Source organism: Myzus persicae, unplaced genomic scaffold (assembly GCF_001856785.1).
Source record: "Myzus persicae strain clone G006 unplaced genomic scaffold, MPER_G0061.0, whole genome shotgun sequence".
NCBI classification, from domain to species: Eukaryota; Metazoa; Arthropoda; class Insecta; order Hemiptera; family Aphididae; genus Myzus; species Myzus persicae.
In genome coordinates, this window is record NW_019100667.1 from 1 (window position 1) to 27,781 (window position 27,781).

The 27,781-nt window shown below is 31.9% G+C and overlaps 4 protein-coding genes across 4 annotated transcripts; 2 read left to right on the top strand and 2 right to left on the bottom strand.

The window, feature by feature from the left end:
• Positions 1-45: 45 nt before the first annotated feature.
• On the top strand, positions 46-1,230 carry LOC111039890. Its single transcript, XM_022323543.1, has one exon. It carries the CDS (start codon positions 46-48, stop codon positions 1,228-1,230), a length of 1,185 nt encoding a protein of 394 aa, XP_022179235.1.
• A 12-nt stretch (positions 1,231-1,242) lies between these two features.
• Positions 1,243-2,397, top strand: LOC111039899 (zinc finger MYM-type protein 1-like). Its single transcript, XM_022323553.1, has 2 exons — positions 1,243-1,456; positions 1,533-2,397. The coding sequence occupies exons 1-2, from the start codon at positions 1,243-1,245 to the stop codon at positions 2,330-2,332; spliced, it is 1,014 nt and encodes a 337-aa protein (XP_022179245.1). The 3' UTR covers positions 2,333-2,397.
• A 758-nt stretch (positions 2,398-3,155) lies between these two features.
• On the bottom strand, positions 3,156-4,915 carry LOC111039908. The gene is made up of 3 exons (XM_022323565.1): positions 4,831-4,915; positions 3,839-4,740; positions 3,156-3,719 (listed from the first exon to the last, which is right to left on the bottom strand). Exons 1-3 carry the CDS (start codon positions 4,913-4,915, stop codon positions 3,156-3,158), a joined length of 1,551 nt encoding a protein of 516 aa, XP_022179257.1.
• A 15,814-nt stretch (positions 4,916-20,729) lies between these two features.
• Positions 20,730-27,273, bottom strand: LOC111039914 (protein ALP1-like). Its single transcript, XM_022323579.1, has 5 exons — positions 27,231-27,273; positions 26,732-26,824; positions 25,050-25,242; positions 23,829-24,140; positions 20,730-21,609 (listed from the first exon to the last, which is right to left on the bottom strand). The coding sequence occupies exons 1-5, from the start codon at positions 27,271-27,273 to the stop codon at positions 20,730-20,732; spliced, it is 1,521 nt and encodes a 506-aa protein (XP_022179271.1).
• Between the last annotated feature and the right edge of the window lie 508 nt (positions 27,274-27,781).

The following is a 27,781-nucleotide window of genomic DNA, read 5'->3' on the forward strand; positions in this document are numbered from 1 at the left end:
AGCATCGAAAATTCTACTAAAGCTAATTTACTCGAAAAACACTGGATGCCACCTATAAATTATGAATTTCCTTTTTGTGTGGTCACCAAGAATAGTAAACAAACCAAAAAGTACGCTCAGAGATCTCATCTTGATAAATTCCATTGGCTCGTTTTATCACACAAAGACCAGGGGCTGTATTGTAAATATTGTGCTCTATTTGCTACGGGCTCAGGTGGTGGAGTTCAAACAAATACGCCTCTTAAACGGTTGGTTAAACAACCCTTAAAAGCTTTTGATGATCTACTTGGAGAAAAAGGATCACTATTGACACACCAGCGAAATAAATATCACCAAATGTCGGTCGAAGCTGGGAAAAGTTTTCTTTTAAATTATCATAAACCTGACCTTAATGTTGCTAACCAAGTCTGTAAGCAACGAATAGTGCAAATAAAAGAAAATAGAGATCGTTTGAGACCAATTGTCAGTACAATTATATTATGTGGCCGCCAAAATATTTCTCTGCGTGGGCACAGGGACGACGGAAATACAAGCTTAAATTATGACGAAAATGAGCAAAATAGTATTGTAGCAAATCAAGAGGGGAATTTTAGAGCTCTTCTAAGATTTCGTATCGAGTCAGGTGACTCAATTCTGCGTCAACATTTAGAAACAGCAAACTCCAATGCAACGTATATCAGCAAAACAGTGCAAAACGAATTGATTGATACGTGTAAAGATTTTATTCAAGAAGTTATTTTAAATAGAATAAAGGAAGCAAAATTATTCTCAATAATTTTTGATGAAACAACTGACATCTCTCACACTGAGCAGCTGAGTCTCTCCTTTCGATATTTCTACAATGGAGTAATCAATGAGGACTTTTTAACTTTTTGTAATGCTTACGAAATGATTCATATTGAGGACGCAAGAACAGAGCGTCGATTAACGGGCGTTGCATTGTCACGTATAGTAGAAGATCTTTGCTTTAAATTTGATATCGATTTGGCATGGTGTGTTGGCATTGGTACAGATAGCTGCTCTGTGATGGCTTCTGAAACTAAAGGCGCAGTTCATGAACTTTCTAAAAAAGCCACTAACGCTAAGCGTTGTCCATGCAACAACCATATTTTGAACAATTCATTAGCAAAATCTTCAAAAGTTACACCTTGTCGTAATGCATCAACAACTATGAGGAAAGTAGTAGCTTTTGCTAATGCTTCAGCCAAACGACACAAAGTCTTTGAATAGGAGCTTGAAGGGATGGCTGTACAAGGAATATGCGAAACTCGTTGGGTCCAAAGGCATGATGGACACTTACAATTTCAGGGCAATAACTTGGTCAAAATGTGTAATGCTCTTCACAGAATTACAACTTGGCAGGACAGCAAAACCGCGAGTGACGCTCAATGTCTCCGACATGTTTTATGCAGTTCTGAATTCATAATTGCATCTGTATGTTTGAATGATGTCTTAGGTAAGTGATGATTTATAGATTTGTAAAAACAATGTGATGACTGCTTCGTTTAATGTATAAATATTTTACATTTTAGGTACAACAGTGTCACTTAGCCGTTTTCTTCAGACTTCGTCGATTGACTTAAAAAGGGCAACCGATGCAATGAAAGACACTATTCATATTCTTAAGCAAAAGAGAACCGAGAGTGATTCTGTTTTCCAGCAACTATTTTCGGAATCAAAAGAGATTGCCGAGCAGTTGGATGTGGAGATAAGATTACCGATAATTGTTCCTAGACAGAAGCACCGTGAAAATAATCAGCCAGGTCAATCTGCAGAGGAATATTTCCGCAAAAGTATATATATTCCTCTCTTGGATTCAATAATAGTCGATTTAGAAGAACGACTATCTCCAGAGGTGCTGTCATTATTTCAGTTGGGTGTCTTTTTACCAAAAACTGAGTACTCAGAAGTTGACTTGGTAGCCGTACGGGAAGCTGTTAAAATATACCAAAAGCTTCTACATAGTCCTCATGTATCTATAGTACTGTCGGAATTTCAGCTTTGGGTTACAAAATGGAAACGCGAAGTAGAAAGTGGTAATAAATTACCCGAGTTCCTACCTCAGATAATAGAACAATGTGATACAGATTTATATCCAAATATTCGTGTTCTATTGCAAATACTCGCTACACTCCCTGTAAGTGCAGCTACAGCGGAGCGATCATTCTCTACTCTCAGGCGTCTTAAGACGTGGCTTCGTTCAAACATGGGAGAGGAACGCCTCACCGGTCTCGCTTTACTCAATATCCACAAGAAAATACCCGTAAATGTCGATGATATAATTTCTAAATTTGGAAAAACCAAACAAAGAAGGTTAAACTTTGTAATTTAGTTTTAAAAACTAAAAATGTTATAATATTAATAAAGTACGAATTTTAATTAATAATTTACTTTCATTATTTTGTAATTGTATATTATCTGAAAAAATGACCCCCCCCCCCAAATTTAAGTTCTAGATCCGCGCCTGGGGGGACGGGGGTGTAAGCAAATTGGATTTTGACTTACGTAAATTTTTTTTTGAGATGACGGTGATGAAACTTGAATCCGATGTACGGTTAGAAGTCAAGGAAGGCTTGATTTTATTTGGAGCAGGTGATTTACCCGCGAGCAGGTCGCCGCCCGAAGACGACGACATTTATAGGTACTTTATTACACTAACGAATTGGTAACGACTAACGATAATATGCTGCGATAACTGTGACGGAAAGAACAACCGATCGCTACAACAGCTGAAACGCGACTGAAATTTGACCTATTATCCAATCAAATTACTTCGGTAGTTGAGGAAAATAAGTCATTAAAATTAAGAATTGAGCTACTTGAGTCTAAACTGTCGTCATTTGAACAATCTCAATCCAATAATCACTCTGCCACTCAAGAAAGTTTGTTCTCTGAATTTATGGACCGTCAATCCAGAGCTCGTAACATTATACTATTTAATGTACCAGACCATTCAACCAGTGCTGATCAACAAAGCAACTCTAGTCTTGTTGATGAAATATTTAATGTCATTAGTGTGCCTACTAAACCTCTATCGGTTCATCGATTGGGAAAACCTTCAAATAAGCCTCGTCCTATACGTGTTGTTATGCCTTCATCATCGGATGTTTTTCAAATATTAAAAGTCAAACGGCAGCTATTTAATGTTGACGAATTTATAACATTTTAACAGGCATGGTAAGAAACAATCTATATGCAGTCATTAAGTTTGGACAAGTTGAATCAAGTTCATATTTTTTAATTGCGTTTAAAATATTTAAAGCAGTTGCTTTTAAGTCTGGTAAAATTGCTTTTACTTGATATTTAAAAAATTCGATTTCGTTAATTATTTCCTGGTCAATATCTTCGTTGTATTTGATAGCTAAATCAGCTGCATATTTTTTCAATTTTTCAACTGGTGTAACAGATAGTGAATGAGCAGAAAGGAATTGAAAGTCATCAGCAATATTTGATAATTGTTCAAACCTCCATTTTATTTGAGTCATCATATTATCAAGAACTTTGTAGTATTCCAATGTTAAAAATTGATCTGCAGAAATATCTTCACCCGATGAATTTTCTCCACTCATAAATTTCCTTTTTATTGTCCTTTTGATTTTTAATTCAGATTTTATTCCAACTTTATCACAAATACTAATAGCTTCAGTTTTAATTTGTTCATTTCCACTATCACGCATTTCTTGGAGAGAAACATTTAAACAATTTATCATTTTTGAAGCCTGATCCATTGAAATATTTGAGCTTTGTAATAATTTATTTGCACGATATATTTGATTCAATATTTTATCCCACATAACTAAAAAATAAACAAATTCCAAATCAAACTGTTTAAATATACTTTCTGCATTAGCAACCCATCGCCAAAAATTGGATTGGTAGATATGTCACGTAAAGCTTTTATCACACCGCCAAATTGACAATACAACGAATGAACTGCATCATACTTAGATGCCCAGCGTGTGTCATTGTGCGTTTTGAATGTTATTTTCAAACACCGCATTAGTACTTCCCAGCGACTTGTTGATTCAGAAAAATAGTTAAATATATTTTGTATAATACCGAAAAACGAAATCATTTTTACTGATACACTAGCAGCATGTACGCCGATTAAATTAAGGCTGTTTGCAGCACATGGGACAAACTGAGCATGTTCATTTATCTCTTTTAATCGAGCTTGTACACCTCGATATTTTCCCGCCATGTTTGCGCCGTTATCATAGCCCTGTCCACGACAATTCTTAAAACTAAGTCCATCTTTCTCCAACTTTTGTAATACATCAGAAGCTATTCCAAGTCCAGTCTTTTCATTGGTATAAATAAAATCTACGAAACTTTCTTCAATGACAAACTCGTTATTAACTTCTCTAACATATCTTATAATTTCACAGAGTTGATCTTTACGAGAAACATCCGGGGTGGAATCAAAAATAATAGAAAAGTATTTTGAATTTTTTATCCTCTGAATGATTTCATTTCGTACTTTTGAACCGAGTAAATTTATAAATTCATTTTGGATTTTATTTGATAAATATGTGATTTGCCCCTTATGTTTTAAGTGACTTGATAAAACAGAATCATATTTGCTAATTAGACCAATTAAATTTAAGAATATTCCACAGCCAGGTTTTCCTATATCACAATTAGATCCTCTCAAAGCTAAATTGTTTACGCAACAAAATCTAACACAGTCAACCACGACTTTCAAAATATGTTTCCATTTTTCCTTTTCATTATTAATTTCTAATTGCAGTGCACAGTCAATCGTATTATTTTTATTTAAATTACTTTTGAAATCGGCTCATTTAAACATATTTGTACGGTGTTCATTACTATTCTCATGGTCAGGTATTTTAGGATTTAACTTTTTCCAATTATTAAATCCTTGTTGTGGATCTATTATTGGTGGAGAAGTCATTGTTTTGTTTGCGAAAAGCATACATGGAAAGCATTAGACACATTTAGTTTTATCGCTGTACAATAGCCATGAACGCTCAACTTTTTCACCATTTGGTAAAATTTTTTTTGACCAATTTATTGTAAATCGCCTATTGTTAGTTACATTTTCAGAAAAATAAAAATCAGAGTTTTTGCCCGTCTCGGGACCATGGTTTATCAATAATGTACGAATTTTATCAGTAATTGGTGGCCAAGAAGAGGGATCATTAAAATCAATTTCGAATATTTCTTCGGTAACTTGAGATTCATTTTTAATATTTTTTTCAATCTCCACATTGCAGGCATCAAGTATTTCAGTTTCTTTTAATATTTTATTTTCAGAAATCGATTCATCGGAATTTTCTAATAATTCATTACACACAATTTCCTCTATAACTTCATTACTATTATTCTCATTACAATTAATAGTCGAATTAGATGAAGAATTTCTTTGATTTGATTTATTTATCCATTTTTTCCATTGAGTGGCTAACAATTTATTTTCTAACTCGATATTCTTTTTTCTTTTTTGATTTTGTGCACCTGATGGTTTTTTAGGGGCCATTCTATAAATCAAAAATATACTGCCATTAACTACTGTCATTAACTACTGTCATTCATATACTATGTAGGTTATAAAAATATATCTTACATATCTTACCTTAAATCCTTAAAAAAAAACTCAAGAGCAAATTTGTTTTCAATGGTGGTATACCGATGTAAACATGTAGTGTGTACGGTATAATTATACGAACACGAACAAATAACAAGAAGAACGTGTAGCCCGGTTCGATTCAGATAACGTACTGACTACTGACAACTGACATGACATGGTGATTTGTAAAATGTAAAAATAATATATAAAAGTTAATACCAATAGGCAATAATTTGTATCTGGTTTTTATTTACTAACGCTCATCGCACTTCGCGTGCTCGACGTGCAGTCGATTTTGAGATAAAGAATACGATAATTTATTATAAAGCCAATAATATAACAAGAATAAAACGTTTGGTTGACTAATTGTTACTCCTCAAACATAGTCAGAAATTTGTTCAGAAAAAATTTGTAATGGTCCAAAATAATTGTAAAACAATAATCTTTCTCGTATATTTTATTTATGTAAAGTTTAAAATATTATAAAAAAAAAATGTTTGGCGCCCCTTTAAACCATGCGCCCGGGGCATATGCCCCCTAGGCGCCCCCCACGGCACGGCTCTGGACTAGTAATAATACGTATCGTCCTAAAGTATATCAAAAATAAATGATATTGATTAATTGATATAAATGTATTTTTAATGACTACGCCAACCCAAACGATACCTTGACCGCAGAATAGGAGAAAAATTTCACCTATTCTGTGCCTTGACGTCGAGAAAATTATTTAGACGCAACCGTTTAAAAAAAAATTATAATAAGATACGATATTCATATTTTATTAAATAACGTTTAACTTGTTTCAAAAAAAAAAAAAAATTCGAGGTTTTGTTTGTGTGCCACTGGTTATTTGTACCATAACCTAGTTTATGAATATTCTAAATCACTTGTACTTTATACATTTTCAAAAAAAACTTCATTAATACAGTTCGTCCTACTATTGTACTTTATAGTTCTACTTCATGGAAAGTTCACGTATGATGTCATATGTAATAGGAAAAGTAGAAGTATGGTCACTTCAATTGTATTCGATTCATTGAATTATTCTTCAAAGATTTCAATTCTAGTAAGATGCCTTGTGAGTCTACATTACTGTGTCCACATTTCTTACAAATATTAATATGTATCCTTAATCCTTATCCATGATTTATTTTATATGGAGAGACATAATTTATGTGCTAAAGTAGATTATTCTGAAATATAATGCTACTAGCAAATATACTTAACCTTTTCTTTTTTTGTATCCAGTGTCCGGGAGGGAGCTATGTAAGCATAACTTCCTCCCGGACATTTTTATTTATTTACAAATAAATACAATCATAAAATTGAGTTTCAATGTGACCGTCCCCCATTTTCGCACCCTAACACTTTTTGTAACATCGAATTGAGGGGCTCTATCCTCTCTATTTTGAAATTTGGTCCACACTAAACGTATTGCTATTTTATCTTATTTCTTTTAACTATAAGGTTATTGCTACTGTCATTTATCGCTTTCGCTCCTCTTCTTCGCGCTTTTTCAGAATCCTCTACACCAATCCCGATATCTTCATCCAATTGAAATTTGATGTTAGCATCAGCCCTACTATGTTAGACACTCTGAGTTAGGTTAGGTTATGAAACCTACATAGGCACATGCTTCGCGCCTCCAATTCTCCCAGACATCACAATCGAGGACAGCGTGTTCCGCATCGTCGACTCCATGCCCGTATATCAGGCACAAGTCTGTTTCAGCCAGATTAAACCGTTTAAGGTGGTACGCCTGAAATCCGCCGAGGCAAGTTAGAAATTGGGTGAGATGAAAATTAACCACTCTGTGTCTTCTCTCATGCCATTTTCTAAGGTCCGGAATTAGTTTGTACTTCCATCTTCCAATGAGTGAGACTTTCCACTCACTTTGCCACTTGTCAAGCGTAGATGTGCGGGCGACACGCATGAACTTCCGCTCCTCGGAAAAATAAATGAAGTGGGGGTGTAGAAGTTATTACCGCTACCGCTGCATATGGCATCGTCCTATAGGCGTCATGCAGATAATAGCCAATTGACACTGGCGCGCATAGAAGACAACAATATAAGTTTTGGAGGGCTATTATTTTTTGTTGCTATTTTACTATGTTGTTATTAGTTATTACTATGCTATTTTTATAAGTATTTATATCTATTGTTTTTATTACTATTGCATATATTTGGATGTGATTAATTATTTTTAAATATAATTACACCATAACTTTTAATTATGAACCGTCGTATAATAATTTATTCGGGATTCAAAAATATTAATATTGGTGAATTTTCCTAAAACGTTAAATTTAAAGGGAAGAAATTTAGTGTTATGTACCATGAAGAAAAAAACTGAATGTAAAAGAATAGTTGTAACTGTTGTTAATGAACTTTTAAAAAATTTATTTGAATCATTAGAATTTGAAAAATGTGCTTCCCTAGTTAATACTATTTTAGATAATCATAAGAAAGAAAATTTAACTTTCAATTTTATTTTTAAATACCAAGTACATAAAACTTTTTATGAAAATAATATTAACATAACTAACGTTCAATTTTCTTATATTTTTCAATCTACAATTCAACAATCAAATTCTACAATATGGTTTAGTGAAAGGTCATCAAGGTTAACAGCTAGTAAAGCACTCATGGTTAAAATAAGATTAAAAAATTTTGAAAAACTAGTAGATGATTTAATAATACAAATATCTATGTACGGAAGGGGTCTTCCAAATGTTAAATGCGGAACTAAAAATGAAAAAATAGCTTTAAAAAAGTGTATACATTTATACAAACATGAAGTAATTGACTGTGGTTTGGTCATTCATACTTTAACTCCTTGGCTGTGCGCAGGTCCTGACGGAATTTTAGTGTCTAATAAAAAAGCATTTAAGTATTAGAAATAAAATGCCCAACATCATGTCAAAACAAACCAATTATTGACGAAACAGGAAACTGAAATTTAAGTTATTGAATTAGAGGCAGTAATAATATTATTGAATTGAAAAAGAGGCACATTTATTTTACTCAATGTCAAATATTAATGTATTGTTGTGGTCTCAACTATTGTGATTTATTTATTTATTCTGAAAATTGTAATTTGTAGTAATATTATTACTATAGTCATTATTATTATTACTATTATATCATTATATCATTATTAGTTAATCATAGCATTGATTGGTGGCGCCACAGAACATTGAATAGCTACATTTTTACATATACTATTACTATTGTTAGTACTTTCAGTACTATTATCATTACTGTGTGATTCTGTTAAATAGTCTGATTCGTGTAAAATATTTGAATTTGTGATACTGCAGATGTACTGCAGTTGTGGATGGATCTCTTTATGCGACGATCAAAGCGGTCAATACTCTCTTTTGGTAAAATGATTTGTTTGTAAATAGCAGGAAATAATGTAGGACTATATGCTAGGCTCTGAGGATGTTTGGAATATTGACCACCAATGAAATGAGTGCTATATATTCTGGAATAGGGAGTAGGCTCCCATTGTTTATTATCAGCTCTGAAAAAATTAGCATACCCGCTTGTTATTAATATAAATCATATCTAGATAGTATCTATTAAATCTATCAGCAGAAGCATTACTAAACAGTTAAAACAAACATTACTATTTCACAATGTTTTTGGGTAAACCTACTATATAACAGATATTATTCAGAATATTGACATTCAAATGAAATAAAACAATCAGATTTACTGTAATACTATTAGCTTACTTTGTTCGTTTAATAGCATGTATCCATTTCTTTCTTTGTTCAATGTCATGAGGCTTAGATGGAAATCGAAATAATTTAATTGATTCCGTTTTACTCTGTGTATTTGTGCAATTAACCACACATCACATCTGTTGACTTTTTACTTTTAATTTTCGGCATTACCTTGACAGAGGTTGAAAGGAAAAATAGGTGCAAATAATAAATAGGTACCTAGTAATACTACCTGAATATATTATAAAAAAAAAATGAATAAATTAAGTAATATGACCTAATATTACTTAATTATTAATTTATATATAAAATGAAGATTTATAATATTACTAATTAATTAATCAAAATTAAATATTTAGTGAAATATTAAAAGTATTTTACAATTCTTACTTAACTTATTGTGATAGATTTTGTATATACCTAAAATCATTTATTGTGTTATCGACAGATTGATACTGCTTGTCATAGTTGGTGTTAATGTCATAATAGAACTTGTGGACAAATTCCCGAACATGATCACACTCTGTAGGATAACTCAATTTGAGAGCAAAGAAACTCTTGAAACAGATGTCTACAACTTTTAGTGGTGTTTCAACGTTATATACAAATTTGTTAATTACAACATACGACGCTGTTACACCTAGATCGTCATTAGGATGAAGGCAAAGCAAAGTTACATATGGTTGATCAGTAAATCCATACTTATTAGCTTTAGTTTATTTTTGGTCGTATATTTCTTTCAACTGAGCAGCATTCTGTAAAAAAATATTAAAAATTATAATAAGCAAGTATCAAGTATAAGTATAGTATTAATTGATAACTTTTCATCAGGACTTTTATGAATTTCAGAATCAATTACCAATCGAACCAGCTTAGTTCTCATAGCAAAAGTCAAACATCCATTTTGCTGGTGGTAGGAATACACATTTTTTCCCTCAATAGAGCATTCCAAAATTTTTTTTATGTATTGCGAATGTTGCGATTCAGTCTGAAGTGCCTAATAATGTATAATGGAATATGACAAGGAATATGATTACTAATGACAAATAGAAATATGGTAAGAACAACAAATCTGATGGTTCAAGTGACTGTTAATTTGTGTTACACCATTTGTTATATCATTATGTTCTGTTGCTTGGTTTATAATATTAAACACGGATTCAATTTTAAACCATAACTATATAAATAATAAATCTCACATATATAGATCGATAAATGCATATTATAGCAAATATTTGGGGCTTATTAAATAACTTGAATGGACTCAGGGCCGTATTCAGGAATTTTACACCAGGGGGCAACAAAAAAAAAACGCCCCATTACACAAAATACAAATTTAATGTAATTTAAAACGAATAGGTTTATTGTACAAACATTTATTTTTTATTATGTATATATATTGTATGTATATATTATTAATACATTTAAATTTTTTTCTGGATTGTGACTCGGCAAATTCTTTAATTATGTTATCATAATTGATGCTAGAAGTTAGTTCACTTTCAATATTTAGTACAGCTAAAGCATTTAAACGATCATTATTCATGACCGATCTAAGATATGTTTTTAATCTTCTCAGGGTTGAAAAAGATCTTTCTGAAGAACAATTCGTTGCTGGTGTACAAAGAAACATTCTAAGTGCAATATCCACATATGGATAGATTGTTTGTAAATCTTTGGATCGTATCAGTGTACTTAGGTCCCGAATATTTTTTGGAGCTTTATCTTTAAGAGACTTAATATGACTTTGGAAGTGTACACATTCATTACAAAAGCTTTTATCTAAGTCATCTTTGTATATTTTACATAAGTTTTCAGCACATTTCAAAACTTCTGATTCCGATATTGTAGTTAGGTTAAAAAAAAAGGAATATTTTAATGTTATTTTATCATATGACTCTTTTCGTTTGAATAACTCTGTATGTATTTTATCTAAAATAACATAGTAAGTATTTATCAAAAAATGTTTTCTTCCACAAAAATTAAGTTCATCTTGTGGTTCATCGTAGAAAATTTTTCTTTTCCTCTTTCTTTGTACATCTAATTTATATTCTGTGTCACCTCCATGTAATTTAGAAGCTCGATCTTCATACATTTTAAACATTTTTTCATTACGAAGATTAGAAATATATTGAATGAGCGATTCATACAATTCAACCACTAAATACAAGTCAATATCGATTGACTGTAACTTTTTACTCACAGCATTAAAACGTCCAAGAAGATCTCCCCAAAATATCGACATTAAATTATTTTCAAAGCAAGCCAAACTTTTCAAAATACCTTTCGCTTCACATCGCGTTTGTGCCTTTTGTTGATCATTATTTTTAATTTCTTTAAGAGCACTGATTACTCTATCCCAATTATTATTTAAGCTTCTACATGCATCTTCTCGTGCAGACCAACGTGTTGCAGATAACTCTTTTACTGAAGCTGATAGTATTTCCAATCGACTAGTAGAAGTTGAAAAAAAAGTATATATACTTTGAAGTAAATTAAAAAAATTACAAGCATTTTTACAACAACTTGCAGCGCATGTACCAATAAGGTTTAATGAGTGTGCTGAACATGGTATGTAATCAGCCAAAGGATTAATTTCTTTAATCCTAGCTTGTAATCCACTATATTGTCCGGACATATTCATTGCGTTATCATAAGTTTGTCCTCTAAGGTAAGATATGTCAATGTTATAGGAGTTAATTACAGTCAAAACTGCATCTATCAATTCTTCTGCTTTATGACCACTATTTTCAATAAAACATAAAAAACGTTCTACAGGCTTTCCATTTTCAGACACATAGCGTAAAATAAAAGAGAGTTGATCTTTGTGAGAAATATCTGGAGTTGAGTCCACACTTATTGAAAAATAACGTGCTTTGTGAACTTCTTTTATGATTTGATCAGTTACTTGATTTGCCATAACAATAATAAATTGTTCATAAGTGTGGGAAGACAGATACGATGTATGACCTTTTCCTGAATGTCCATATGTTTTTATATGTTGAGCCAAAAAAGGATCGAACTCTGCAATAAGTTCAATAGCCATCATAAAATTACCATTATGTGTTGAACCAAATATTTCATTATCTCCTCTGAATGACAATCCTCTTGAAGACAATGATTTGACAACGGCAACTACTCTAGTTAACACTTCTGTCCAGTACTGAATTTCTGTATCCATTTGAAGCAATAATTTTGAATCAATTCTTTTTAAAACGTCACTTCTATCTTTCATTATTAAAACACAAAATCTATGATGATTTGAATTTTCATGAGAAGAAAGTTTAACTCTAGCTTTTTTCCAATCAGAAAATCCATGAATAGAAAAACTAGATACTCCATCAAATATCCGACAAGGAACGCAATATAGTTTTCCTGTACTTTCAGAGTAAAGAAGAAAATTTCTCTTTACTTTTTCTCCATTTCTTAGAACACTATAAAACAAATTAGATGTACAATATCTAAAATAATCCTGAAATTTGCCTCTAACAATTCCCTGATAACGTCTTTTTGATTTTGAAAAGTTTAATTTTTCAACATTCTGTGTAAAACCATTTATAGAAATATAATCTTTTGTCCTATCATTTACTTCCCATAAAGCTGGATCATTGCTAAAATGTATTAAAAAGATAAAAGTATACAAAAATTGTACCTTATTATTAAAATGTATTAAATGAATAATACCTGATTGTTGTATTGTACACTTGATCATCATTGGTTTGTGCCTTTGGTTCAAACAATACAGCATTTTCTTGTGGTGGGCTGTTAGAATTTATTATACTTTGGTATTCTAAATATTTTTCAAACACATTTTCAGTAACGTCTGAAACAAAAAAGCATTTGTGTTAAATTTTGTTCACTATAGCATATATATCAAAAAGCCACAACCTTTTTCAGTAGAGTTAAAAGTTGTACTTGAAGTATTTTTACTGCAATGAACAATGTTTGATGTTGAACTACTTGCGATGTTGTCTAAAGAGCTGTCTTCTAAAAAGTTATTAAATATAAAACATTAATTAAACTATTTTAGAAACAAAAATAGGCAATAATACCTGGTAAATCTGTTTTCTTATAATAATTATTAATTTTTGCAGATTTCATGATAACATTTGCAAGCTTTTCTCTTTTTTCTTTATATTTTTTTCGATAAGCAGCACCACTGAGTCTATTTTTTCCCGTCATTCTACAGTTTTAAAAGCCAAATAGCGCATTCAAAGCAGCATATAAGCATATAAGCATATAAGCAAAATATATTATACAAACCTCTTTTGAATGTTGTTGTCACAGCTCACAATAAAATTCACAAAAAGTCACTACTCAAGTCAAAATCCAAATTTATTAAATTAGTAATTACAGTATTACACCATATTATTGATAATATTGGTAATTCACAAACAAAATTCACGTTGAAAAATTCGAATGATTTGATTTTGATACTTAATGTCTAATGAGTAATGATAACGTATCGCAGTATCGCACATCAAATTCTTCCTTTAAAATATAGTATGATAACAAAAAAAAATTATTCGGAAAAAAACTTTTTTCGTAATTTTTACAGGAGAACGTTCATTTTTCATATAATTTATATAATTATTTGTATACATTTTGAAAGCCCAAAGTAGCCAATTAGCTGATACAAAATCGCCCAATTTGCGGTATACCGCAAGTCATTAATTTCTACCGCCATTTGATCTTCCGAAATAGCCCATTTGGCGATAAACCGCCCAATCTGGCAACACTGGTTAACAAAGCAAACTACGCGGGTGACGCGTTACGCAACGGTGATAACAAAAGAACTCACTTTGACTGTACCGTGGTTCAGAATTCCCAATCGACAAATCAGATAACATTCTTATTATAATATTATATTCATGAACATGACCATCGACACTCGACCTGTGCTCGACCGTTACCGAGTATGTTGTGTGTATGTGTCGTGACTCGTGACGCCGTGATTGGCTATATATTTTTTTTTGTGATACACTGTGTTTTGTACAGAAGTTTCACTTCAAAGATTTCAAAGATCGTTTGAATGATTTAATATTGAAAATATAAAAACATTAGCCGTCGGGCCGCCCCCCTCATATTCGGCCGCCCGGGGCAACAGTACCCTGTAGCTCCCCCCTAAATACGGCCATGTGAATGGTATAGTGTGGTCTCGTGAAATAAACCATGTAACATCAGTTACATACATAGATACAGTGGCGCCCACAAGTTATACCTGTAGTGGCTTAAGCCACATTTATTTTTGGGGTGGGTGACTGATGGCATTTGGAAGTTGGACTTGGAACACTTTAATATTTGGATTTAATAATTTATAATATAATACATAATACCTATTGTAAATTGTAATTAGTATAAGGTGTTACTAATTACTAATAACTAATTGTTGTTAATATATATAGAATAATGAAATTAATATAGATACAACAAGTGAAAAAGATATAATAACACATTAAATACATTATACATATTATCTATACATCTAGATCTAGTGATAATTTATTTTTAGACATTAGACAACGGCCGACCAACTATTTTCCATCATTCTACTCATTAACCGTTATTATGATTTTTGCTGGGCGGTGAACGTCGAATCACAGAACAAACAGAAGGGAATCTTAAGAGTGTGCAATAGTAAAAGTGTTAAGTATACAACGCTCCAGAGATGGCGTTGTGCGCCGTATCGCCGCCGTCGCGGCTGGACGTAACCACGCCCATTGTCTCCGTGGCAAGACCTACGCGGCATACTCGAAGGAGAGGCGCATTATTATTTCACGAACGGTCTAGTTGAGCGTGTCCATACATTACTGACAATGACCATTGCGTAAATTGTCACCCGTGTATTTCTAATGTACGTACTCGCCGCGCGTTCGATCCTNAGCAAACTACGCGGGTGACGCGTTACGCAACGGTGATAACAAAAGAACTCACTTTGACTGTACCGTGGTTCAGAATTCCCAATCGACAAATCAGATAACATTCTTATTATAATATTATATTCATGAACATGACCATCGACACTCGACCTGTGCTCGACCGTTACCGAGTATGTTGTGTGTATGTGTCGTGACTCGTGACGCCGTGATTGGCTATATATTTTTTTTTGTGATACACTGTGTTTTGTACAGAAGTTTCACTTCAAAGATTTCAAAGATCGTTTGAATGATTTAATATTGAAAATATAAAAACATTAGCCGTCGGGCCGCCCCCCTCATATTCGGCCGCCCGGGGCAACAGTACCCTGTAGCTCCCCCCTAAATACGGCCATGGGTGTAAGCCAGTTCACCTCCTCGTGGTGCACCCTGGGTAACTCTAAATGAACTGGGACGCATTCGGGCTATGTAAAAAATATGACCTTTTTTTCTTGGGACGCACTCAGATGATAACTTATTCTGGACTCACTAGGAACATTAAAAAAGGGTCATTTCGGGACGCACTCTGGCGACGCCCGCTATTTGTAACCTCCTTCCGAACAATGGGTCAAAATACATTCCAAATAAAACCTAAAAAACACACATCGATTTATCAATCGATAGAACATTTACATTTGAAACCATCTTAATATATAATTCTTACGTTTTAAGTTTATTAACCATTTTAGTTTTCCAAAATTCACAATCATAAATCATTTTTTCTACATGTGTCCAGTATTTCGTATGAACTACAAAAAAACAAATATTCCTCTAGGTTATCCGTAATTGAACAAGTATTTGATAGAAGTACGGATGCTCTTTTTTTTTTTATTTAATGGTTCAATCTTTATTTATAATGCAATAGTGCAACTTCAAATGTAATAAAAATATAAAAAAACTTGCCGATCTCGTGCACTTTGTTGGTCGTTAAAAATACCAACTCTATATAAGACTCGATGGTGATAATGCGAGCTGTATATTATGCCTACCTGCTGTGTATTATTGAAATATGTTTTATATTTATTTTGATTGCGGACACGCCGAAGAGCGGCTATAAGTGCAACTCAGCCACCTTGGTAGGCAATGTGCGAAAATTCAATCGTTTGCATGCTTATACCTGATCTGCTCGATGAACCACTGCAGGCAACCAATAAACAAAAAAAACTAACCATTTCTACTAAATATATTTATATTTCTCCTATAGTCAATAACAACCGTAGGTATATAAACAAATATTTTCTCCGTAAATCTTAAAATCTCTGTTTGAGAAACTCCCTGGGTCGGACCTATCGGGTTCAATTGTGGATCTAAACCATACAGGAGTGTGTCTTGATAGATTAGTAAAATAAAATAAAATTGTACTCACGCAGTTTCTCTGGTAACGCCAACAACGGAAAATTGAAAATGAAGTTGTAATAATCAAATAATCATATTTCATATAATTAAAACCTATTTTTATCTCTACTATCGACTATTGCGTTCTATGTAAAGAGAAGATATTTACGGCTATAAATAAAATCGAACGGAATAAAAACGACACGAAAACTATCACTTTACTTTTTATGGTGAAACATAATAATAATACATAAAATTCATACACAATACATGGCATATTTCTCCATGTTGATCCATTTTTTGGTGTTAGCCGGGGCCCCATATTAACGATTAATTATGTCACATGGAAAATTTTATAAGCTAAAGCTTGCTGTAGCTTTTTCAATTCGAATAAATATTCCGGAACTCAAAAAATAAATCAATAAAAAAAATTTTTAAAAAGGGGATTTCCAAATTTTTTTTATTAAAACCTCCTAGCAATTACAAACAATTAAAAAACAATTTGAGCCAAATTAGCCCAGCCGTTCTCAATTGATGAATTGTTATATATTTTTGGCTCCATTTTAATGTATATAGATATGTTATAATTTACCACTAATAAAAATAAAAATGTATTTAAAATATAATTATTTTCATAACATTTAGGGGAGACTGGGGTAGATTTGAATGAAAATTACATTTTGATTTTTAACTTTTTTTTTCATTTAATTTGAAGTAGTATGGCCCTGTTAAGTTTTCATGATATTTAAACATCACACTGTAATAATTTAAAATCCATATCATTAAATAATAGTTTATTATGAAATGTTACCCACGAGTAACTTTTTATTCATATGTGCCCCATTGTAGAGGTGTTTTTGAATGAGTCTTTATACTATAAAATTAACACACATAAAAATACCAAAATGTAAAGGTTTTATTTTAATATATTTTCTTAGTTTAGGTATTCTTAAAATTATTATAACAAACTTTGGTCATATACTCATATCACATCAAACCTAATAAGTAAACAAAAAATAAAAATATATTCTTTCATCAATAAAATTTCAAACATAAGATAAGTTTATCTTGAAAAATTAAAAATAGATAGTTACCTACCTATAAGTATTATATAAATTGCAAAGCGACCGGGCTGGATGGGATTCCTAACGAGACGCTTTCGCTGATCGCCAATAGGTCCTCCGATATATTTGTTAAAATGTACAATAAAAGTTTAAGCGAGTCAGTATTTCCTGTTAGGTAGAAAAGGGCCAGCTTCTACTTCTTCATGAAGGACCGGACAAGCTAGTATCTAATCCATCGTGCTTTCCATCGACCAAGGATAACGTAATCATATAAGTTGATACAATTACCAGTCGGAGAGACCTCAGACACCCTGGAGGAAGTGGTCAACCCCACATTAGACACTATTGATGGCTGGATGGGCGCCCACGAACTTCAACTAGCACGGCACAAGACAGAGGCCATCATGCTGACTAAGAAGTGGGCGTATCTGGATCCGGTGTTCGTTGTAGGGGATCACACAGTTCCTTTGCTAAGGAAGTTGCGATACCTGGGACTCCATCTGGACTCACACCTTACATTCAGTGGACACTTCACTACTGTTTCGGGGAAGACGTCCCAGGCAGCGCTGGCTATAGGACGGCTCATGCCCAACCTTGGAGGACCCTCACAGTCTAAGAGAACGCTGCTAATGTCTGGTGAACAGCAGGCTGCTGTACGCCTGTCCAACGTGGGCGGAAAGAGCATGCGAGTACGCTATCTGTCGAAACCTTATGATTCGGGCACAGAGGATTGCGGCTCTCAGAGTCACGAGGGCGTACCGCACAGTCTCGGCTGAGGCAGCCTTATTCCTGGCGAGAACTCTTCCAGGTGATCTTCTTGCTTTGGAACGCAAAAAAGTCCGAAGTAAACTTGACAACCAGGACAGAGCTGATTCAAAGGATGAGATCCGGAGAGCAGAGTGAGACATCCTGCTTGCTGCCTGGTCGAACAAATGGAGCCGGGGCGTTAGAGGAGCTTGGACGCGCACGATTCTTCCGGACCTGATAAGATGGACGAAAAGGTGTCCCAAAGACCTCACGTTTCATGTAACGCAGGCTCTTACGGGACACGGGTGTTTCAGGTACTACCTACACAGGATGAAGCGCGCCCCTGATGCGGCCTGCCTGTACTGCCAACACCCGGAGGACACTGCGGAACACACGATATTTGATTATGATTACTGCGATCCGCTTCGGTTGCCAGTGAAGATGTTTGTTGGTAACCGAAATATAACTCCGGGAGACGTTCAGGATTTGTTGTGCGGCCCCTCTGATGTCCCGTCTAGCGAGAACGACCGGCTGCAGTCTGCCTCCAAACGCGCCACTCAGTCAATCAATTAAAATTAATTACCTACATTAATAGATAAGATACGAATAAATAATATTATATTTTTTATTGTAGGTTTGACTGAAAGAGCATTTGTAAAAAAATTCAGGTTAACCAAAACAAAACAAAACACATGCAATAATTAATAAAACGATACTCCCATAATATTTTGTTTCAGATGGTGATAATATAATATGTACTATAAATTAATACATTTCTGCTGACCATGTTCTTTGTTTTTGCTGTAAAAATAATGTATAGAAAGTTGTGGTTATTCTAATTATTATGAACCACAATATGTATAATATTCAATATAATTGTATATTATTAGATATTAGTTATATTAAAATAATTTTAATATGATTTATGACTTATGATTTATGGATAAACCAGATCCTAAAAATAAAATTTCACAGACTTCTAATTAATAGTAAATGGTACTTCTATATTATATAATAGTTTTTAATAATAATTAAACTTCCGGCACTTAACAGTTATCTTATCATTATGCTCCCGCCACTTGCGGATACACGGGTTTCCCCGTAACATACACACATATGATTTGATATTTTTAATGTACTAAAATAATTATTAAATAGTAATTATTCGGTACGAGTACATCAGTACACATGTTTTGTTGAATTTCGATGGGCTAGACGTCAAGATGAATTTATTTGAATTATATTTATATTATAAATATATTATATTATTATTTTTAAAAAGATACTGAAAATAAGTTGATGAAGGATAGTTGGTAGGTAAGTAGCCAATTGTATTTAATATCTATTACTTTTTGGAAATATAAACTTATTTCAATGTACAAAGACTCAAATGTTTTTAATTGATTCCACGATATGTTAGTTTTAGGGTCGCGACACACTACAGCGGTTTTGACGCGCGGTGAAAACGCGGGAGCACCGCGCGTCGAAAACGTGAGATGGAAATGCAAACATGTAAATGGAGTGCGTCAGACTAGCGCGGTTTTGACGCGCGTTGCCGCGTGACACCGCTGCGTGTCGCGGTTTTGCGTTTTGGACGCATTGACGCTTGGAACCGTAACACATTGTTTTATATGGCATGCGACATACCTCAGCGGTTACGACGCGTTTCAAATCCGTTTTTTTACCGTTCTTACCAGTTTTTTTAGTTATTGATTGATAATCGATTTATTATTTGTTATTACCTATTGATTTTGTGTCAAGTTAATTAATTTAAATATATCAATATGATTGACATAGATATTTTGATAAACGAAGTGGAGAAGGAAGAATGTCTATGGAATATCAATAATAGTAATTATATGGACAAACATTGCAAAACAAAGGCCTGAATAAATGTAGCCAGTGCTGTATTCAAAAATTGGGATACATTTTCAAACATGGAGCAAGAATCTTACGGTAAGCATAATTAATTTTAATGTTTCTATGCAATTTCTAATAATATTATATATTATATAAAGAAAATAATAATAGTACCTACTTTTAAAATAATTAAATAAAACAAAACATAAGTATAGGTATGTCATTTTTGAATGGCTAACATAAATATTTTAAATTTGTACGATCTGTGACTAAATCTATATTTATGAAGGCGAAGTACGAGCCGGTTGTTGCATGACGACAACGTGTTGATACCGGTGTCGAACGTGTATTAAAAATAGTTTAAAAATAACTTATTTTTGTAAAATATGATCGCCTGAATTTATTTTATATTATATTAATATTTAAATATATAATATTATAATTTTGATATTATATTAAAAAAAAAAAAAATTAGAAGTAAAAAAAATCAAACAAATCGATATTGAAACGGAACTGCTCCTGCTTCCATAAAATATTCAGCAAAATATTCTCGAACATCTAATCCTTGTTGACGAGCTCCAGAATTATTTTCATTTTGAATGTCTTCCAAAGAGTTTGAGAGGGTGTCTTCGAAGTTATAACCATCCCTTCGTCTAACATAATTATGTAAAATACAGCATGCTTTAATAACGTCGTCAGCAAAATCGGGTTCAACTAGAATAGCACTATGAAAAACACGCCATTTATTTGCGAGTATTCCAAAAGCGCATTCTACGTACCTTCGAGCTCTTGATAGACGATAGTTGAAAATTTTTCTTTTTTGTGTGAGACCTCGTCCAGGGTATGGTCTTAAAAGATTTTTGTGTAGTCCGAAAGCTTCATCGCCTATTACCACGAAAGGCTGCGGAAAATTGTCTGTATTTGGAAGAACAACAGGTGCTGGTAGATTTAATTGTTCAGAATATAGTTTTTTTCCGAATGGACAATTTTTGAAAATTGTAGAATCACCCTCCTTACCGTATGCACCGACATCGATTGAAATAAAGCTATACTCTGCGTCCACTACAGCCATTAATACAATGGAAAAATACTTTTTATAATTGTAGAACATTGATCCGGAATTAATGGGTTTCATACAACGAATATGTTTGCCATCGACTGCCCCTACACAATTTGGAAAGTTGGTTTTCAAATAAAATTTATTGGCTATTTCTATCCATTGGTCTGGATTAGGCTCTGGCATTTCTTCAGGCTGTAGGGTGTTCCATAGAACCTGACAAGTTTCTCTAACAACATTTCCTATTGTACTTCGTCCCAACAAAAATTCATACTGTAACGCCACAAAATTTGTTCCAACTGACAGATATCTGAAATAATTTATAATTTTCAATATAATATAATATAAATTATATTATACTAAATTATATTATATTATATAGGGAATATCATATAATTTTATGTTTTTTTCTCAAAATCAAATATTATGTTTAGAGTTATTAGATAAGGTTAAAATGTAAACATAATGCAGTAGATCAGAGGTTCCCAAACTTCTTATTGTGCGACCCATTTTGAATTTTTTTTTTAATATAGCGACCCACAATATGAATGAATGACCTTTTTTTTTTACCATACAACAGAAAATTAAACTATTTTATTACATTTTATGTAATTACGAAAAAAATGTATAATAAGTATAATATATAGTATTTGACACGGCCGCTGGTAAACTCGTAATTGTCATACTCACAGATAAGGATTGACGATAAAACTGAATTTGAACTTTGAACATCAACGAAAAGTAATAGATGATTATATTTTTGTATTATTTAAAAAAATAGTGCGACCCACCAAAAGTATAATTGCGACCCACTTTTGGGTCGCGACCCACAGTTTGGGAACCTCTGCAGTAGATATTATAACTCGTGTAAATATTTTTTAGATTAAAAATTTGTGGGGTGGGGGTTGCCTAACGACTTAATTCTAATATCCTATGGAGATAATATATCTATAACTATAGGTTGGAATCAGTTATTGTTCATTGCCACACCTAAACAAATTTAGTTTGACGTCACTGGAAAGACAAAAGTATTTTAATACTTTTAAAAAATACTTTAATAAATAAATAAATACTTAAATAGGTTCTTATCAAATACCTACTTTAATACTTTTTGAATAGTTACAAGACTGCAGAATTCAATTTACTTATTTTATAATTTACCAACTCTTATAAGTTAACCTTATCTTAAAATAATTATTTATCTTTTTAGTCGAAGAAATTAAAAAAAAATGGAAGAATATCAGAGACAATTTTGCTCGAGACATTAAACAAAAAAATAGTACACCAAGTGGTAGTGGAGCAAATCCTACCAAAAAATATGCTTATGCTGATGTACTATCATTTTTACTGCCAGTTTAAAAAAAAAGAAAGTAAGTAAAATACATTTCGGGAACAAAATAATTTCTTAAAATTTACATTATTATTAAAATTGCAGGACAACAGGTAATATGTCATCATCATCCATCATCCATGATCCAGAAATAGAAACTACTGTTGACGCTGGTGACATTTCTGAAGAAGACTATGTTTTTCCTTCACCATCAAACAACAACACGAATACACCAGGGCCTCAGAATAAAAAACAAAAGATTACCCCATTCCAACAAAATTTGCTGCACCTTATGCAACACCCACCCATACAATCACGCTCGGAAGATATAGATCCTGATAAAGCTTTCTTGTTATCGTTCCTTCCAGAGTTCAAAAAAATGAATGACAACCAAAAACTCGATTTTAAAATAGCATTCATGCAGTCCGTTAAAAATATTTTAAACCCTCCTATTGACCACTCGCAGAATTTCAACGCAAACATTCACCAATTCAATAATCATTCAAACAATATTGGCCAGCAAACTTCTCTCACATATCCATCTCCCTATCCAATCTATTCACAACAGTATCTACCTGTGCGCCCCTCTTCAAGGTACTCGGTTCCACAAAACTATGATTCAGAAACCTCACCTCCAGACTACAGTCAGGAAGAAATAAGAATGAACCATAGTGTTTAATATTATAGTAACATTTTATACACCTACTATTATTATTATTTTTTATTTTGAATAGAACAATACATAATAATATTATATTATGTTGCATATTGTATTAATTCAAGTATTGAAAGTTAAAGAAGTAATTTTATTATTTTTTTTTTAAGTTTTTGAAGTTACGTTTACATATTACGTTTAATATTTACATTTTATATTATATTTTATAAATTATTATTACTATTATTTTTTTTTTTTTTTTACAAACAAAACAGTATGTTGTATAATATTGTATTGCTTCAAGTATAGGTATGTAAAGTTACAGAAGTTATTTTTATTGTTTTTTTTTAATTTATACTATAAAAAGTTGTTGAAGTTAATTACCTACGTTTTATTTTATGTTTATTGATATACTCAATTATTATTATTATACCTACTGAAATGCTGAATACTGTCCTATGTATTAAAGAGGTTTAATTTATTTAACTATACTTATTCTTTACAAATATAATATTTACTAGGTAGTTAATTATTATTTAATTACCTGATTGTAATAGTCAATCTTTCTTCTGGACACACCGGACGTCGGAACTTTGTGATTTTTTTGGTTATGTGGGGACGTAGTTTTTCCAAAAGTTCGTCAAATGAAGAAATGGACATTCGATAATACTCGGAAAATTTGCTCGGATACTTTCGAATTTCCTCGTAAAAAGAAAAAAACCGATTATTAGTTTCTCGTACTGCAATAAAAGGATGAATCCAAAATGATCTCTCTGATCTTGGTGGGTTCAGATATCCAAATGATTCTGCCACTGCGATCACTTTCAATGCATTCGTATAATAATCGTAATCCATACTGAATAAACAATTTTAAAATAATTTTAATTAAATTTAATATGTACAAATGAAATCCATATTTTTTAAAATGGATAAATAAATAAATAACTTATAATAAATATGAATATTTGTTAGTCGTTACTACTTACTTTCAACTTGCTTATACTTGCTATTTAGTTCCACGAATTAATACAAATTATTTATATATATCATATATGTAAATATATTCACTAAAAAAATCAATTAAAAATATACAAATAATATTCAAATAACTACAAGACAGTGGTGCAAGACAGCGCAAGACGGAATCATCAACCAAGCAAGTCTGAGCGCGTAGTGAACGCGCGCAAACCGCGCTAGTGTAGTACGTGCATATCGCGCGTTGAAACCGCGCGATGGAAAAACGCGCGTCAAAACCGCTGTAGTGTGTCGCGACCCTTAAAAAGTGCTGTAAATAATATTTTTACTAAAAATAACTTAATCATGAAATAACATTTGATTATTGTTTATTAAATACTTAATTAGTAACTATCTAAATTACAAACAATTCGTAATTATTACTATGAACTTAACAATTACCTATTTATTGGACTTAATGATCCTAACCAAAATTACCAATTAGATTTTAAATTGACATGTCATTTTCCAATAGTAGGTACCCCAATAATGATATATATTAATACATACAATCTATCAAACTTACTTGTGTAATTTTAATAATTAAATATTTAATTATATGTACGTTATAAGTTATTTAGTTATAAGTTATAACTTACTCATCACAATTATTGTGTACAGCAGAAGTTTTTGAATTATTTTTTTTCGTATTTTTAAAAAATATAGAAAATGGATCCCGACCTGTTACACTGAAAAAAAATGTATAAATTGTTAAAAAAAAAAACTTCAATAATCTAATTTAGATACCTACTTTATATTTTCAGAAGTAGGAGTCTCCAATTCCTCATACCCTTGCTGTTCATTGACTAATGTTGAAAGTTGAATACTCTGAACATCATCAAAACTATCATTAAACCCAATTAAATTAATATTTTGGGCATCTATAATTGATACATTTTCAACAAGTTCAGCATCAACAGGATCAGTACATTGAAGATATGAAACTGAACAAATACTTTCTTCAATATTTTCGTGACCATGAATTGCAGTGTCTCCTATCAAGTCTAGTAACTGTTCATCTGCCTGGTCAACAACTTGGTCATCTTGCTCCTCCCCCCCCCCCCCCCCCCCCAACAGTTTTATTATAATCAGATTTTGAGGGTACCTTTTGCTTAGCAGACGACTTCAAATACTGAAAACACTGAATAGTAAAATTATTAATTAAATAAGTACCTACTATAAATAATGTTAGTTTAGGTACCTACAAGTATATTATTATTCTATTTTATAGGATAAAAACTAGGAACTTGGATTATAACCATAATATAATTGTATAATATTACAATATCTTTAATTACCTTTCTCCATTCACCCCAGGTTTTTTTGGGACCAATGGTTGAATTTAAGATTTTTGTAATACTTTCCCATAATGACTGCACTTTTCAAGGTGAAAGTTGGTCCAAACTTTTTGGTACACAATTTGGGATGTTTGTGAACAAAATCAATTAACAATTGCTTTTGTTCATACGTAACACTTTTTGATTTTTGTTTTTTCTCCATCCCAGGAACAAGATAAACTTAATAATTATAATAAATTGTACTTTTAAAATTAAATTGTAATCAAAATATTTTTTAATTTAATAAACAAATTTAATATATATTCATTTTTTTTTAATTTATCTTGGTATCAATATTTATCACTGAAAAATTTAGTGATAAAATCGATGATAATTTATATTTTACAGTGTCGCAAACTTAACATTTTGAAATACGTCTAAAAAAGATTGGTTTAAAAATGAATGATTAGACCAAATCCTTTTAGTGTATAAAATATTAGATCAAAAAAATATACGATTCAAAATACGATTGTTGATTAGTGCACTAAAAACTTCGTCTAAACAATTAGTGTGAACTCAAAAATAGACACAACGTACCCCTCTAACAAGGTGGGAAGGTGTTAGCAGGTCCACCGTATATATCCACCTTGGTTACGACCATAACAAAATATATAGGTATGTCAGCAACTTTGTGATACGCATATCGACGGGAGGTACCCCCACTTTTTACCGCGTATTACGTTCTCCGTCCCATATTGGTCGTATATATTATACCATACATTTCTGAGTTATCACCTTATCGGCTTATCATCGTAACATCGTATTTTAAATTTTGTATAATATTTAAATATTAATTGTACCTACCTATTTAGTATTTAATAATTATAATTTTCAGTACTCACTGTTAGTCACTTACTAAGTACCCAGTAGCCAGTAGGTACTTACTTAGTAATCTACGAAACTATTTATTTAATACTTCTGTCGGTTCGAAAACATTGACCTTAGAACCTAGATGTATCCGGTATGCCTTAAATCTTAGTTAGTCTGTGATAAAAATAGAAGTTCAATTTTTTTATTAAGTATCCTTAAATCATGAAATGTACCAAAACATACCTATTCATATTATTGGTTATAGTATATCAAATCAAAAAATTACTTAAAACTATTTCATCTATTCCATGTTCTGTATCAATATCATCAAATTCATTTGTAATATTTTCAACATAACCTATCATCAAAACTAGAAGAACTTGAAAATTAAAATTAAATTACTAACAGTTTATTTCTCTATAAAATATTAAGCAAAAATATAAAATATTTACTTCAGTGGTATTGCGTCAGATCTTAAATCAAAAGCATTCACACCATTATCATTATTTATATGTCGTTATAATATCGTTAAAAAACGAAAGATTTTATTGTATTCTTGCTTTCGCCAAACTCTTGATCGTTTTCTTGCTCAGTTGTTTTATCACGAGTAACTTTAGCTTCGATGTTTTGTTCAGTACCGACAACTATATTTAAAATTATACCTATCACCTCTGACGTCAATCAAAACAAACCTAAAATATGTATTCTTATCTGATATGATTAACATTATACAGCATTATTTAAATAATCTGCAACTGCACGCCATATGTTAAATTTCCACATACTTTTATTCAACTTCCGTATGTCCATATAACTGTGCCTGCCCATATTAGAATTTTATTCATTTATACTTATTTGACTGATGTTATCTAATTGTACTCGTATTGGTACAGCACCATCCTTTAATTAAGGTTTTTTTAAACATATTTGTGAAAACAATTATGGTAAACCAAATTCACATATTTTAATATATACGCAGCATTGAAAAGTTTATATTATGCTTATGCGATAAATTAAAATTTCATAACCATAGATCACTCATTCTTACCGTATATTTACTTAGACCCTGGCCAGATACCCATTTATTTAAAATATCTTGAGATTTAAAGTGCATTTCACAAACTCTGGACTCAGTTTTAATAGTATACCTAAATTTTCTTCCCAAACTTGAAAACGGTATTGATCTTTTAGTACCCTAAAGGTACTTTTCGTTTTTTTTTATGGACAATTTGGTACACAACAAGACATGTTGAAAAAAATTATAAAACAAACAACTTTAATGTACTAAATAATATTTATTTTTAATATTATTACACGTTCCTTTATAATGTATCTT

Bases quoted from the DNA above. Each gene is read 5' to 3' on its own strand.
- LOC111039908 (XM_022323565.1), bottom strand. From the start codon at position 4,915: ATGACTTCTCCACCAATAATAGATCCACAACAAGGATTTAATAATTGG. The intron at 4,741-4,830 runs GTAATGAACACC...CACTGCAATTAG, and splicing joins AATACCTGACCATGAGAATA to AAATTAATAATGAAAAGGAA. The intron at 3,720-3,838 runs GTATATTTAAAC...TCAATGGATCAG, and splicing joins ATGGGTTGCTAATGCAGAAA to GCTTCAAAAATGATAAATTG.
- LOC111039914 (XM_022323579.1), bottom strand. From the start codon at position 27,273: ATGGGCAGGCACAGTTATATGGACATACGGAAGTTGAATAAAA. The intron at 26,825-27,230 runs GTATGTGGAAAT...TTAATTTTCAAG, and splicing joins CATACGGAAGTTGAATAAAA to TTCTTCTAGTTTTGATGATA. The intron at 24,141-25,049 runs GTAGGTATCTAA...TTGTTTATTCAG, and splicing joins CCTACTTCTGAAAATATAAA to TATGGATTACGATTATTATA.
- LOC111039890 (XM_022323543.1), top strand. From the start codon at position 46: ATGCCACCTATAAATTATGAATTTCCTTTTTGTGTGGTCACCAAGAAT.
- LOC111039899 (XM_022323553.1), top strand. From the start codon at position 1,243: ATGGCTGTACAAGGAATATGCGAAACTCGTTGGGTCCAAAGGCATGAT. The intron at 1,457-1,532 runs GTAAGTGATGAT...TTTACATTTTAG, and splicing joins ATGTTTGAATGATGTCTTAG to GTACAACAGTGTCACTTAGC.